The following is a 15,855-nucleotide window of genomic DNA, read 5'->3' as shown; positions in this document are numbered from 1 at the left end:
ATACACAACAATAACCACCACTATTACTACTACTACTACTACTACTACTACCACCACTATTACTACTACTACTACCACCACTATTACTACTACTACTACCACCACTATTACTACTACTACTACCACAACTATTACTACTACCACTATTACTACTACTGCTACCACCACTATCACTACTACTGCTACCACCACTATTACCATCACACTACTACTACCACCACTATTACTACTACCACCACCAGTATCACTACTACTGCTACCACCACTATCACTACTACTGCTACCACCACTATTACTACTACTACTACCACCACTATCACTACTACTGCTACCACCACTATTACTACTACTGCTACCACCACTATCACTACTACTGCTACCACCACTATTACCATCACACTACTACTACCACCACTATTATTACGACTACTGCTACCACCACTATTACCATCACACTACTACTACCACCACCAGTATTACTACTACTACTACTACCACTACTACTACTACTAGTAGTACTACCACCACTATTATTACTACTACTGCTACCACCACTATCACTACTACTACTACCACCACTATTACTACTACTACTACCACAACTATTACTACTACCACTATTACTACTACTGCTACCACCACTATCACTACTACTGCTACCACCACTATTACCATCACACTACTACTACTACCACCACTATTACTACTACCACCACCAGTATTACTACTACTACTACTACCACTACTACTACTACTAGTAGTACTACCACCACTATTACTACTACTACTACTACTAGTAGTAGTAGTAGTACTACCACCACTATTACTACTACTACTACCACAACTATTACTACTACCACTATTACTACTACTGCTACCACCACTATCACTACTACTGCTACCACCACTATTACCATCACACTACTACTACTACCACCACCACTATTACTACTACTACTACTACCACCACTATTACCATCACACTACTACTACTACCACCACTATTATTACGACTACTACTACCACCACTATTACTACTACCACCACCAGTATTACTACTACTACCACTACTACTAGTACTACCACCACTATTACTACTACTACTACCACCACTATTACTACTACTACCACCTCTATTACCATCACACTACTACTAATACTACCACCACTATTACTACTGCTACTACTACTGGTACTACCACTACCACCACTACTATTACTACTACTACCCGTTAGGGGGCGCCACGGCGGATCATCCGTTTCCATCTCTTCCTGTCCTCTGCATCCTCCTCTGTCACACCAGCCACCTGCATGTCCTCCCTCACCACATCCATAAACCTCCTCTTTGGCCTTCCTCTTCTCCTCTTCCCTGGCAGCTCCATATTCAGCATCCTTCTCCCAGTATACCCACCATCTCTCCTCCACACATGTCCAAACCATCTCAATCTTGTCTCTCTTGCTTTGTCTCCAAACCGTCCAACCTGAGCTGTCCCTCTAATATACTCGTTCCTAATCCTTTCCTTCATCACTCCCAATGAAAATCTTATCATCTTCATCTCTGCCACCTCCACCTCCAGCTCCACCTCCTGTCTTTTCATCAGTGCCACTGTCTCCAAACCATATAACATAGCTGGTCTCACTACCATCTTGTAAACCTTCCCTTTAACTCTTGCTGGTACCCTTCTGTCACAAATCACTCCTGACACTCTTCTCCACCCACTCCACCTTGCCTGCACTCTCTTCTTCACCTCTCTTCTAGACGCTCCATTACTTTGGACAGTTGATCCAAAGTATTTAATTAAACTCATACGTATTCACCACCTCCACTCCTTGCATCCTGAACATTCCACTGTCCTCCCTCTCATTCATGCATAGGTATTCTGTCTTGCTCCTACTGACTTTCATTCCTCTTCTCTCCAGTGCATACCTCCACCTCTCCAGGCTCTCCTCCACCTGCACCCTACTCTCACTACAGATCACAATGCCATCCGCAAACATCATCGTCCACAGAGACTCCTGTCTGATCTTGTCCGTCAACCTGTCCATCACCATTGAAAACAAGAAAGGGCTCAGAGTCGATCCTTGATGTAATCCCACCTCCACCTTGAACCCATCTGTCATTCCAACCGCACACCTCACCACTGTCACACTGCCCTCATACATATCCTGCACCACTCCTACATACTTCTCTGCAACTGCCGACTTCCTCATACAATACCACACCTCCCCTCTCGGCACCCTGTCATATCTCATCTCATCTCATCATCAGCCGCTTCTCCGGGGTCGGGTCAAGGTGGCAGCAAGCTACTAAGTAGGGCAGTCCAGACGTCCCTCTCCCCAGCAACACCCTCCATCTCCTCCTGGGGGATCCCAAGGTGTTCCCGGGCCAGATTGGACATGTAGTCCCTCCAGCAAGTTCTGGGTCTACCCCGGGGTCTCCTCTCCGTTGGACGTGCCCGGAAAACCTCCAAAGAAAGGTGCCCAGGAGGCATCCTAATCAGATGCCCAAACCACCTCAACTGGCTCCTTTCGTCGCAAAGGAGCAGCGGCTGTACTCCGAGCTCCCTCCGGATGTCTGAGCTCCTCACCCTATCTCTAAGGCTGAGCCCAGACACCCTATGGAGGAAGCTCATTTCAGCCGCTTGTATCCACGATCTCACCCTTTCAGTCACTACCCAAAGCTCATGACCACAGGTGAGGGTTGGAACAAAGACAGACTGGTAAATTTAGAGCTTTGCCTTCCGGCTCAGCTCCCTCTTCACCACAACGGTCCGGTACAACTTCCACATTACTTGAAACTCCTTTACTTGAGGCAACAGCTCATCTCCAACCTGGAGGGAGCAATCCACCATTTTCCGGTAGACAACCATGGCCTCAGACTTGGAGGTGGAATGCGGACACAGCTCTCACTTTGGTTATACAAGGACCAGTTATACAAGTTATACAAGGACCGTCGTATGCTTTCTCTAAATCCACAAAGACACAATGCAACTCCTTCTGGCCTTCTCTATACTTCCCCATCAACATTCTCAAAGCAAACATCACATCTGTGGTGCTCTTTCCTGGCATGAAACCATACTGCTGCTGCTGATCGTCACCTCTCCTCCTCTTAACCTAGCTTCTGTTACTCTTTCCCATATCTTCATGCTGTGGCTGATCAACTTTATACCTCTGTAGTTGCTACAGTTCTGCACATCGCCCTTGTTCTTGACAATCGGTACCAGTATGCTTCTTCTCCACTCCTCAGGCATCCTCTCAGCACCACATGCACCACTACAACCAATAACTAAGATGGACCGGATCAACTGACTGGACTTTTTGTCAGTATCCCCCCATTCAATACACACAACCGTGAAGTCTGAGTAACAATGTTCTTCATATTCATGAGTGTTAACTAGACTACGTGTACACTTGTTCCATAATGTGTGCATTTTAACACAACACTGCAGAGAAGACACACTTACTTCCTCACTCTCCTGCACGTCGTCATGGCTGTGTCCGTGTCCGCCGTCATGGCTGTGTCCGTGTCCGCCGTCATGGCTATGTCCGTGTCCGCCGTCATGGCTGTGTCCGTGTCCTTGGTCATGGCTGTGTCCGTGTCCGCCGTCATGGCTGTGTCCATGTCCGTCGTCATGGCTGTGTCCATGTCCGCCGTCGTGGCTGTGTCCGTGACCGTCGTCATGGCTGTGTCCGTGTCCATGGTCATGGCTGTGTCCATGTCCGTCGTCATGGCTGTGTCCGTGCCCTTGGTCATGGCTGTGTCCATGTCCGTGGTCATGGCTGTGTCCGTGTCCGTCGTCATGGCTGTGTCCGTGTCCTTGGTCATGGCTGTGTCCGTGTCCGTCGTCATGGCTGTGTCCGTGTCCTTGGTCGTGGCTGTGTCCGTGTCCTTGGTCATGGCTGTGTCCGTGTCCGTCGTCATGGCTGTGTCCGTGTCCTTGGTCGTGGCTGTGTCCGTGTCCTTGGTCATGGCTGTGTCCGTGTCCTTGGTCATGGCTGTGTCCGTGTCCTTGGTCATGGCTGTGTCCGTGTCCGTCGTCATGGCTGTGTCCGTGTCCGTCGTCATGGCTGTGTCCGTGTCCTTGGTCATGGCTGTGTCCGTGTCCACCTTCATGGCTGTGTCCATGTCCGCCGTCGTGACTGTGTCCGTGTCCGTCGTCGTGACTGTGTCCGTGTCCGCCGTCGTGGCTGTGTCCATGTCCGTCATCATGACTGTGTCCATGTCCATCGTGGCTGTGTCCGTGTCCGCCGTCGTGGCTGTGTCCGTGTCCGTCATCATGGCTGTGTCCGTGTCCGTCGTCGTGGCTGTGTCCGTGTCCGTCGTCGTGGCTGTGTCCGTGTCCGTCGTCGTGGCTGTGTCCGTGACCGTCGTCGTGGCTGTGTCCGTGTCCGTCGTCGTGGCTGTGTCCGTGACCGTCGTCGTGGCTGTGTCCGTGTCCGTCGTCGTGGCTGTGTCCGTGTCCGTCGTCGTGGCTGTGTCCGTGACCGTCGTCGTGGCTGTGTCCGTGTCCGTCGTCGTGGCTGTGTCCGTGACCGTCGTCGTGGCTGTGTCCGTGACCGTCGTCGTGGCTGTGTCCGTGACCGTCGTCGTGGCTGTGTCCGTGACCGTCGTCGTGGCTGTGTCCGTGTCCGCCGTCGTGGCTGTGTCCATGTCCGTCGTCATGGCTGTGTCCGTGTCCGTCGTGGCTGTGTCCATGTCCGTCGTCGTGGCTGTGTCCGTGTCCGTCGTCATGGCTGTGTCCGTGTCCGCCGTCGTGGCTGTGTCCGTGTCCGTCGTCGTGGCTGTGTCCGTGTCCGTCGTCGTGGCTGTGTCCGTGTCCGTCGTCGTGGCTGTGTCCGTGTCCGTCGTCGTGGCTGTGTCCGTGTCCGCCGTCGTGGCTGTGTCCGTGACCGTCGTCGTGGCTGTGTCCGTGTCCGTCGTCGTGGCTGTGTCCGTGTCCGTCGTCGTGGCTGTGTCCATGTCCATCATGGCTGTGTCCGTGTCCGTCGTCGTGGCTGTGTCCGTGTCCGCCGTCATGGCTGTGTCCATGTCCGTCGTCATGGCTGTGTCCGTGGCTGTCGTAGTCATTTCCATGGCTGTCATTGTGGGAACCCTCCTTGCCAACCACAGGAGTTCGGGTTGGAATCTCGGAGGTGTTGGCGTCCGTCTTACTGCCTTGCGACACGTCTTTGTTCACACCCCTTCGTCTGCGTCTAATGGTATCCATTGCCAGTGGGTAGGAATCTGTTTCGGTGGGTTGATTTTTGTTGAGGTTGTCGTGGCTGGTCAACATTTCCAATCTCTTTAGGGTGGCATCTTGCTCCTTAGATGTCTCCAATAATGTTCTAGGCACTGAGACTGCACGCTTTTGGCGGTGTGTGCTATTGTCATGGTGATGATCATGGTGGGCGTGGTCCATGTCTTCTTCCCCATGATGTTGTACAGTCACATTCCTGATGTGGTCGAGACCCATACTTTCCAACAGACGCTTTAGGCCTGTCAGGGAAAGGGTGCCATTTTCCCCGTACCTGTTTGATATGAGAATATAAAATTACATACTGCAAACTGAGTCAAGGAGTTTCATCCAACCCATCAGAGGGGACGACATGTAGAGGCAACAAGAAACAGATGATGCACACAAGTTGTACAAGTTTCTTCAATCCTTACCCAATTTCTTAATTTCCATGATAAACAAATCATCGTTCATTACAACTACATGTACCTAGGATACAGCAATCACGTCACATTTCATAGGAATCAAGGATAGTTATATGCGGTGTCGCAAGGTCAACATTACTTTCAGTCCACCAGGTGTTCATGTCCTTAAAGTTTCTGTCCAATGGCTTCCCTTCTCAGTAGGTAGGTATCAACATCACTGCCCCAATGGTGTGTTGGGACATGCTCACTGCCTATAAATTTTAACACAGAGACAGGGTGTCCAAACTGATTCGTGACATACTGTAGGGACAGTAACACCAGGCGGACTGAAAAATGCTGGACTTGCGCTCTTTTACTTAATTATTCCTAATTCCTATGGAATGTGTTATATGTTATATGACTGCTGTATCCTAGGTACATGTTGTACAAACCCCAACTCCAGTGAAGTTGGGACGTTGTGTAAAACGTGAATAAAAACAGAATACAATGATTTGCAAATCCTTTTCGACCTATATTCAATTGAATACACTACAAAGACAAGATATTTAATGTTCAAACTGATAAACTTGATTGTTTTTTGCAAATATTCACTCATTTTGAATTTGATGCCTGCAACACGTTCCAAAGAAGGTGGAACAGGGTCAACAAAAGACTGGACAGTTGAAGAATGCTCAAAAAACACCTGTCTGGAACATTCCACAGGGGAACAGGTTAACTGGAAACAGGGGAGTGTCATGATTGGGTATAAAAGGAGCATCCCCGAAAGGCTCAGTCGTTCCCAAGCAAGGATGGGGCGAGGGTCACCACTTTGTGAACAACTGCGTGAGCAAATAGTCCAACAGTTTAAGAACAACGTTTCTCAACGTACAACTGCAAGGAATTTAGGGATTTCATCATCTCCAGTCCATAATATCATCACAAGATTCAGAGAATCCCGAGAAATCTCTGCACGTAAGCGGCAAGGCCCAAAACCAACACTGAATGCCCGTGACCTTCGACCCCTCAGGCGGCACTGCATTAAAAACCGACATCATTGTGTAAAGGATATTACCACGTGGGCTCAGGAACACTTGGGAAAACCATCGTCAGTTAACACAGTTGGTCGCTACATCTACAAGTGCAAGTTAAAACTCTACCATGCAAAGCCAAAGCCAGATATCGACACCACCCAGAAACACCGCCGGCTTCTCTGGGCCCGAGCTCATCTGAGATGGACTGACGCCAAGTGGACAAGTGTACTGTGGTCTGACGAGTCCACGTTTGAAATTGTTTTTGGAAATCATTTGTACATCTAAAATCTTTTGAGAGCTGATGCCATGTTCTTACAGGAAACTCACCTCCGGTCAAGTGAACATGCAAAACTAAAGAAAGCTTGGATAGGGCAAATTATCTGCTCGAGAAATGAGACTAGAACGCGGGGCACGGCCATCTTGATCAGGAAGGGTAGCCCTTTCGTTGCACTGCTGACTATTTCTGACGCCAGGGTAAGGTATGCGATAGTGACAGGTAACCTTTATGGTACACATGTGGCACTAGCTAATTTTTTTATTTTATCCCCCCCAATTGTATCCGGCCAATCACCCCACTCTTCCGAGCTGTCCCGGTCGCTGCTCGACCCCCTCTGCCGATCCGGGGAGGGCTGCAGACTACCACATGCCTCCTCCGACACATGTGGAGTTGCCAGCCAATTCTTTTCACCTGACAGTGAGGAGTTTCACCAGGGGGACGTAGCACGTGGGAGGATCACGCTATTCTCCCCAGTTCCCCCCCCCCCCAAACAGACGCCCCGACCGACTACAGGCGCTGGCACTAGCTAATCTTTAAGGACCAAACTGCCTGATCAACGCTGTACGGGCGTGTCAATCCCAATGAATGACAGTGGCGTCTCACTGGCAACGTAGACAAACAACCTACCAAGCGGTGGTCAGTGAAAACTAGTTGGGGATGTGATTTGATTGGATGGTGCAAAACATTTCATGATACTGGGTGGAATATTGCTTGCTTGCCCACTCGCACTTGGAGGTTAAGGTGATCAGCTGTTGATGTAAAATAAGTACAACGTGAATTTGTGGGTTTTTAACACAAGTTTCACTTCACCGGGTCTGTAAGGACGGAAGTGAGACCACAGCCAGCTGAGGTGTGCTTTAAGTCAGCAGGAAGCTTGCGTGGTGTAAAAAGCAGGGACGTGGTGACGGAGGTGCTAACAGACACACAATACATGGAATAAAGATGTTGAATTTGACTGATTCATCAGTTTCCATGTGAACTTACTCATTATGGTTAACGACTCAAATGAAAATCACATAGGTACACAGACTGGTGACAGGGGCCTCATTCATATGTACAAATTTGTTCTTACACACCCATGGATTTTTTTTAGCCCTGAGGTTTCTCTGACAGACCAGTGTAGAACCTGGCTAACCCCTGAATTTAGACACCAGTTGGCTAACACTGATGTCTTTGCAAGCCTGAATGGTTGTTCGCTGCAAGAGGTAGACAATAGATGTTAGAGGGAAGGAATTACAGATAACCACCAGGCTTTGCTGCTACCTGTCAGACAATTTGGGGGGCTAAAAAATTCCGTGGGTGTGTAAGAACAAATTTGTACGTATGAACGCTTGATGAATGAGCCCCAAGGAGTGCAGCGACCCATTAAAACCAGTGAGGCCATTAAAACAGGGATCGTGGATGTGGCAGGGTGGAAGAGATGACGATGTGGTTTTATTTAGACGGGACAGTTGCAGGCAGAGCTTCGGAGGCCATGGGGATTTGGTTTAGAAGGTCAAGGATGACGTTGGGGAACCGTGGGTTAAGAGGTGGACGGGCCTTGTGTGAATGTACAGTGGACTGGCAAAGACAATTAAGAGTTAATGGATTAAAACATTAGTTTATGGATGATTGAAAAACAAGACATTTTGGATGTGGGACTTTATGCATCTTTCTACATCAAAAAATAAAGCTCGATCAGGCAAGATGGGGCTAAGGTTTTTTTTTACAAACTCCTAAAATCTCAACTCCCAACCCTATCCAGTGAAGTAGTACAGAAAAATACCAGTGTACACGCCCCCGCCACTTGGTCCTACCCCTTCGTTTTGTGCGCAGCCGCGCAGGGCAGGGTGTCCCGTTGCCTTTAGGGATCCAGGGGTAGTGGTCATCTAGCCTCCGAATGGCTCTCCCAATAAGGCTTCACACTATCTGCCCTGTCCACACAGAGGCAGCCGCAGCTCTTGGGGAACTTCAGTCCGTGTGACTCACCACGAACCGCCCACACGGGCCCCGCTGATCCACATTTCTGGGAACGGACTCAAATCCCTGCCAACATTTTGACCCACAGCCTTCCTGTCTGCTGCAGAGACCTTCTCATTGGTGGAGAAGAGGAAGGCGGCAGGGCGCTGAGGGAGACGCACACCCAGCGGCCCGGGGCCACTCCCGCTCCATGTTCACAAGCTGCTCTGGCACCGTACAAACACCGCCATACTTGGCTAATCAGCTTTTCAGATCACAGCTACTTCAAAATATAAAACTCCACATTCCACCTGCCGCCCAGTAAAGCCGTGTGTGTCCGGACCGCTGGACACTGATAGAAACCACGTGCTGCATTAATTACACCTTACCGATGAAAGAGCGCCTCCAGGTGCTGCCGCTGGCTGTGCTGGGCCTTCGGCAGGTCCACTATGGCTGACTCCGCTCCGGGGCTCTCCGCTCCCGGCGTCGCGGGGCCGCACGGGCCGCTGGCTGCGGCCGGGGACCGCCAGCACACCGTGAGCAGCCACATGAGGGCCAAGGCCCGACTCCACTCCCGCCAATCCGCCATCATGACTCCTGAGGAGGAAGAGGTTTAATGATCACATGAGACCGCTTACACAGAGAAACAACGCACAGCAGTACAACACGCAGTACAGACGACCCACACCAGTACCACACACAGTACAGACGACCCACACCAGTACCACACACAGTACAGACGACCCACACCAGTACCACACGCAGTACAGACGACCCACACCAGTACCACACACAGTACAGACGACCCACACCAGTACAACACGCAGTACAGACGACCCACACCAGTACCACACGCAGTACAGACGACCCACACCAGTACCACACACAGTACAGACGACCCACACCAGTACCACACGCAGTACAGACGACCCACACCAGTACCACACACAGTACAGACGACCCACACCAGTACAACACGCAGTACAGACGACCCACACCAGTACCACACACAGTACAGACGACCCACACCAGTACCACACACAGTACAGACGACCCACACCAGTACCACACACAGTACAGACGACCCACACCAGTACAACACGCAGTACAGACGACCCACACCAGTACCACACACAGTACAGACGACCCACACCAGTACCACACACAGTACAGACGACCCACACCAGTACAGACGACCCACACCAGTACAACACACAGTACAGACGACCCACACCAGTACAGACGACCCACACCAGTACAACACGCAGTACAGACGACCCACACCAGTACCACACACAGTACAGACGACCCACACCAGTACCACACACAGTACAGACGACCCACACCAGTACCACACACAGTACAGACGACCCACACCAGTACCACACGCAGTACAGACGACCCACACCAGTACCACACACAGTACAGACGACCCACACCAGTACAACACGCAGTACAGACGACCCACACCAGTACCACACACAGTACAGACGACCCACACCAGCACAACACGCAGTACAGACGACCCACACCAGTACCACACACAGTACAGACGACCCACACCAGTACCACACACAGTACAGACGACCCACACCAGCACAACACGCAGTACAGACGACCCACACCAGTACCACACGCAGTACAGACGACCCACACCAGTACCACACACAGTACAGACGACCCACACCAGTACCACACACAGTACAGACGACCCACACCAGTACCACACGCAGTACAGACGACCCACACCAGTACCACACGCAGTACAGACGACCCACACCAGTACCACACACGGTACAGACGACCCACACCAGTACAACACGCAGTACAGACGACCCACACCAGTACCACACGCAGTACAGACGACCCACACCAGTACCACACGCAGTACAGACGACCCACACCAGCACAACACGCAGTACAGACGACCCACACCAGTACCACACGCAGTACAGACGACCCACACCAGTACAGACGACCCACACCAGTACCACACGCAGTACAGACGACCCACACCAGTACCACACACAGTACAGACGACCCACACCAGTACCACACACAGTACAGACGACCCACACCAGTACCACACGCAGTACAGACGACCCACACCAGCACAACACGCAGTACAGACGACCCACACCAGTACAACACGCAGTACAGACGACCCACACCAGCACAACACGCAGTACAGACGACCCACACCAGTACCACACACAGTACAGACGACCCACACCAGTACCACACACAGTACAGACGACCCACACCAGTACAACACGCAGTACAGACGACCCACACCAGTACCACACGCAGTACAGACGACCCACACCAGTACCACACGCAGTACAGACGACCCACACCAGTACCACACACAGTACAGACGACCCACACCAGTACCACACACAGTACAGACGACCCACACCAGTACCACACGCAGTACAGACGACCCACACCAGTACCACACACAGTACAGACGACCCACACCAGTACAACACACAGTACAGACGACCCACATCAGTACAACACGCAGTACAGACGACCCACACCAGTACAACACGCAGTACAGACGACCCACACCAGTACAGACGACCCACACCAGTACAACACGCAGTACAGACGACCCACATCAGTACAACACGCAGTACAGACGACCCACACCAGCACAACACGCAGTACAGACGACCCACACCAGTACAACAGACAGTACAGACGACCCACACCAGTACAACACGCAGTACAGACGACCCACACCAGTACAACACGCAGTACAGACGACCCACACGGCCACCACACACAGTACAGACGACCCACACCAGTACAACAGACAGTACAGACGACCCACACCAGTACCACACGCAGTACAGACGACCCACACCAGTACAACACGCAGTACAGACGACCCACACCAGTACCACACACAGTACAGACGACCCACACCAGTACAACAGACAGTACAGACGACCCACACCAGTACCACACGCAGTACAGACGACCCACACCAGTACAACACGCAGTACAGACGACCCACACCAGTACAACACGCAGTACCGACGACCCACACCAGTACAACACACAGTACAGACGACCCACACCAGTACCACACACAGTACAGACGACCCACACCAGTACAACACGCAGTACAGACGACCCACACCAGTACCACACGCAGTACAGACGACCCACACCAGTACCACACGCAGTACAGACGACCCACACCAGTACCACACGCAGTACAGACGACCCACACGGCCACCACACGCAGTACAGACGACCCACACCAGTACAACAGACAGTACAGACGACCCACACCAGTACAACACGCAGTACAGACGACCCACACGGCCACCACACGCAGTACAGACGACCCACACCAGTACAACAGACAGTACAGACGACCCACACCAGTACCACACACAGTACAGACGACCCACACCAGTACCACACGCAGTACAGACGACCCACACCAGTACAACAGACAGTACAGACGACCCACACCAGTACAACACGCAGTACAGACGACCCACACGGCCACCACACGCAGTACAGACGACCCACACCGGTACAACACGCAGTACAGACGACCCACACCAGTACCACACACAGTACAGACGACCCACACCGGTACCACACACAGTACAGACGACCCACACCAGTACAACACGCAGTACAGACGACCCACATCAGTACCACATGCAGTACAGACGACCCACACCAGCACAACACGCAGTACAGACGACCCACACCAGTACCACACGCAGTACAGACGACCCACACCAGTACAACACGCAGTACAGACGACCCACACCAGCACCACACGCAGTACAGACGACCCACACCAGTACGACACGCAGTACAGACGACCCACACCAGTACAACACGCAGTACAGACGACCCACACCAGTATAACACAGTACAGACGACCCACACCAGTACCACACGTAGTACAGACGACCCACACCAGCACCACACGCAGTACAGACGACCCACACCAGTACAACACGCAGTACAGACGACCCACACCAGTACCACACGCAGTACAGACGACCCACACCAGTACCACACAGTACAGACGACCCACACCAGTACCACACAGAGTACAGACGACCCACACCAGTACCACACACAGTACAGACGACCCACACCAGTACCACACAGTACAGACGACCCACACCAGTACAACACGCAGTACAGACGACCCACACCAGTACCACACGCAGTACAGACGACCCACACCAGTACAACACGCAGTACAGACGACCCACACCAGTACAACAGACAGTACAGACGACCCACACCAGTACCACACGCAGTACAGACGACCCACACCAGTACAACACGCAGTACAGACGACCCACACGGCCACCACACACAGTACAGACGACCCACACCAGTACAACACGCAGTACAGACGACCCACATCAGTACCACATGCAGTACAGACGACCCACACCAGCACAACACGCAGTACAGACGACCCACACCAGTACAACACGCAGTACAGACGACCCACACCAGCACCACACGCAGTACAGACGACCCACACCAGTACAACACGCAGTACAGACGACCCACACCAGTACAACACGCAGTACAGACGACCCACACCAGTATAACACAGTACAGACGACCCACACCAGTACCACACGTAGTACAGACGACCCACACCAGCACCACACGCAGTACAGACGACCCACACCAGTACAACACGCAGTACAGACGACCCACACCAGTACCACACGCAGTACAGACGACCCACACCAGTACCACACAGTACAGACGACCCACACCAGTACCACACAGAGTACAGACGACCCACACCAGTACCACACAGAGTACAGACGACCCACACCAGTACCACACAGAGTACAGACGACCCACACCAGTACAACACGCAGTACAGACGACCCACACCAGTACCACACAGAGTACAGACGACCCACACCAGTACAACACGTAGTACAGACGACCCACACCAGTACCACACGCAGTACAGACGACCCACACCAGTACCACACAGTACAGACGACCCACACCAGTACCACACAGTACAGACGACCCACACCAGTACCACACAGAGTACAGACGACCCACACCAGTACCACACACAGTACAGACGACCCACACCAGTACCACACAGTACAGACGACCCACACCAGTACAACACGCAGTACAGACGACCCACACCAGTACCACACGCAGTACAGACGACCCACACCAGTACAACACGCAGTACAGACGACCCACACCAGTACAACACGCAGTACAGACGACCCACACCAGTACCACACGCAGTACAGACGACCCACACCAGTACCACACGCAGTACAGACGACCCACACCAGTACCACACGCAGTACAGACGACCCACACCAGTACCACACGCAGTACAGACGACCCACACCAGTACAACACGCAGTACAGACGACCCACACCAGTACCACACGCAGTACAGACGACCCACACCAGTACCACACGCAGTACAGACGACCCACACCAGTACAACACGCAGTACAGACGACCCACACCAGTACCACACGCAGTACAGACGACCCACACCAGTACAACACGCAGTACAGACGACCCACACCAGTACAACACACAATAGAAACGACGCGGCACGAAGCTGCGGAAGTAGAGCACATGTGCGCCCGAGCTGGCAGACAGAGGACGGAGCAAACGGAGGCGGCGGGGATCGAACGCACGGATTCATCGTTTCTTCACCTGCAGCGGAGCATCACCTCCCCGCTGCTCCACATGCAGGAGCTGTTCAGCTGAACCTCCACCGACCACCGCGGACTAGTCCCACCTTCTGCTCGCCGACGCCATGTGGCCACGGGCCTCGGGCCTACCGCGGCCGGACCGAGCCACCGAGCCGAACCGAGCCGCCGGCGGGAGGACCAGCGGTACCGGTCGGACTCGGAAGCATGGCCGTCCGGCAAGGAATGCACGCGGACTGGCGGAGGTAAACATTTTGCGCCCCGCGACGCTGCTCTGCACGCGGCCCGCGGTGCCGTGTGCAGAGCAGCGTCACTCACCGGAAACACGACGGAGCACACGGCGAGCTCCGCGCGCACATCAAGCAGACGCGGCGCAGCAGCCGCGGAGGTGAAAGGAGCGGAGCAGGAGGCGCCGAGGCCGCCATGACTTACTGGAAGTGAACAGGTTTGTGAGCTCTCCGTCCTCCCGCTGACGTGTCGTGTCTGTAGCTGCGCTCGCTGTCTTGGTGCTTTCAGGAAATGAGGAGCCACTCCGGCGGAGCTTTACTCTACACAGATGCGGAGCTGGCGGAGGAGCGTCGCGGCCTGTGATTGGGCACCGGGACCATGTGACAGCGGGGCTTCTTGTACCTGCAAGAGTCCGGAGGAGGTCACGGGTTCCAGGGGAGCCGCGGAGTCACACGGACCGGGTTTAGGAGTTCTCACGGTACCCTCGCTGCGTTCGCCACGTTTTAAAGCCCAGAGGTCTCGGTAGGAGTCCAGAGTTGCAGGATAAGCTTACTAGAACCACGGAGACTGACACTGAACAAACACAGACCTGTGCAATGGAGGAAATCCCCCAGATGATGAACAACAACGTCCAGCAGGACTGGAGAGGTCACGTAGAGGAGTGATGAAACGTTTCTGTCAGGAAACGTGGAGTCCGGAGGAACTGATTCACCTCCCTCTGACTTCCTTACCTGGATTACTGAGCATGCATAGACACAACAGGACAGACGGGGACTAACGGTGGAAAGACGAGTCCCCAGAGTGGCTCTGAAACCGCCTCACACATGAAGACCACCAGCTACACGTCACAGGCTGCTGGAGGCTGGCTGTGAATGTCCAGGTGACTGCTGACACTTTAGTAGGTTTAGCTCCCAAATGGCTACGCCCAAACTTCACCAGCAGGTGTCTGGTTGTGGGCAGTAATGGGTTAACTGGGGGCTTGCTGAGATGTTTAGGCCCACGAGGCTCCGTCAGAGGGCTGCCTTGCTGCAGGGCTCTGTGGCCTTCTCC

General features: G+C 52.8%; 1 protein-coding gene across 1 annotated transcript in view; it reads right to left on the bottom strand.

Moving 5' to 3' along the window:
• LOC130124547 (zinc transporter ZIP10-like) overlaps window positions 1–14,875 on the bottom strand; it is a 33,816-nt gene extending 18,941 nt beyond the window's left edge. The window contains exons 1-4 of the mRNA XM_056293949.1: window positions 14,582–14,875; window positions 9,253–9,460; window positions 4,524–5,508; window positions 3,465–4,421 (exon numbers count right to left, since the gene is read on the bottom strand). Coding sequence (XP_056149924.1) covers window positions 3,465–4,421; window positions 4,524–5,508; window positions 9,253–9,455 — 2,145 coding nt within the window. The 5' untranslated portion in view covers window positions 9,456–9,460; window positions 14,582–14,875. The remainder of the gene's footprint in view (window positions 1–3,464; window positions 4,422–4,523; window positions 5,509–9,252; window positions 9,461–14,581) is intronic.
• Window positions 14,876–15,855: the final 980 nt, after the last annotated feature.

This window comes from Lampris incognitus, chromosome 14 (genome assembly GCF_029633865.1).
Source record: "Lampris incognitus isolate fLamInc1 chromosome 14, fLamInc1.hap2, whole genome shotgun sequence".
In the NCBI taxonomy this organism is placed as follows: domain Eukaryota; kingdom Metazoa; phylum Chordata; class Actinopteri; order Lampriformes; family Lampridae; genus Lampris; species Lampris incognitus.
This window is presented reverse-complemented; position numbering and strand designations above follow the sequence as displayed.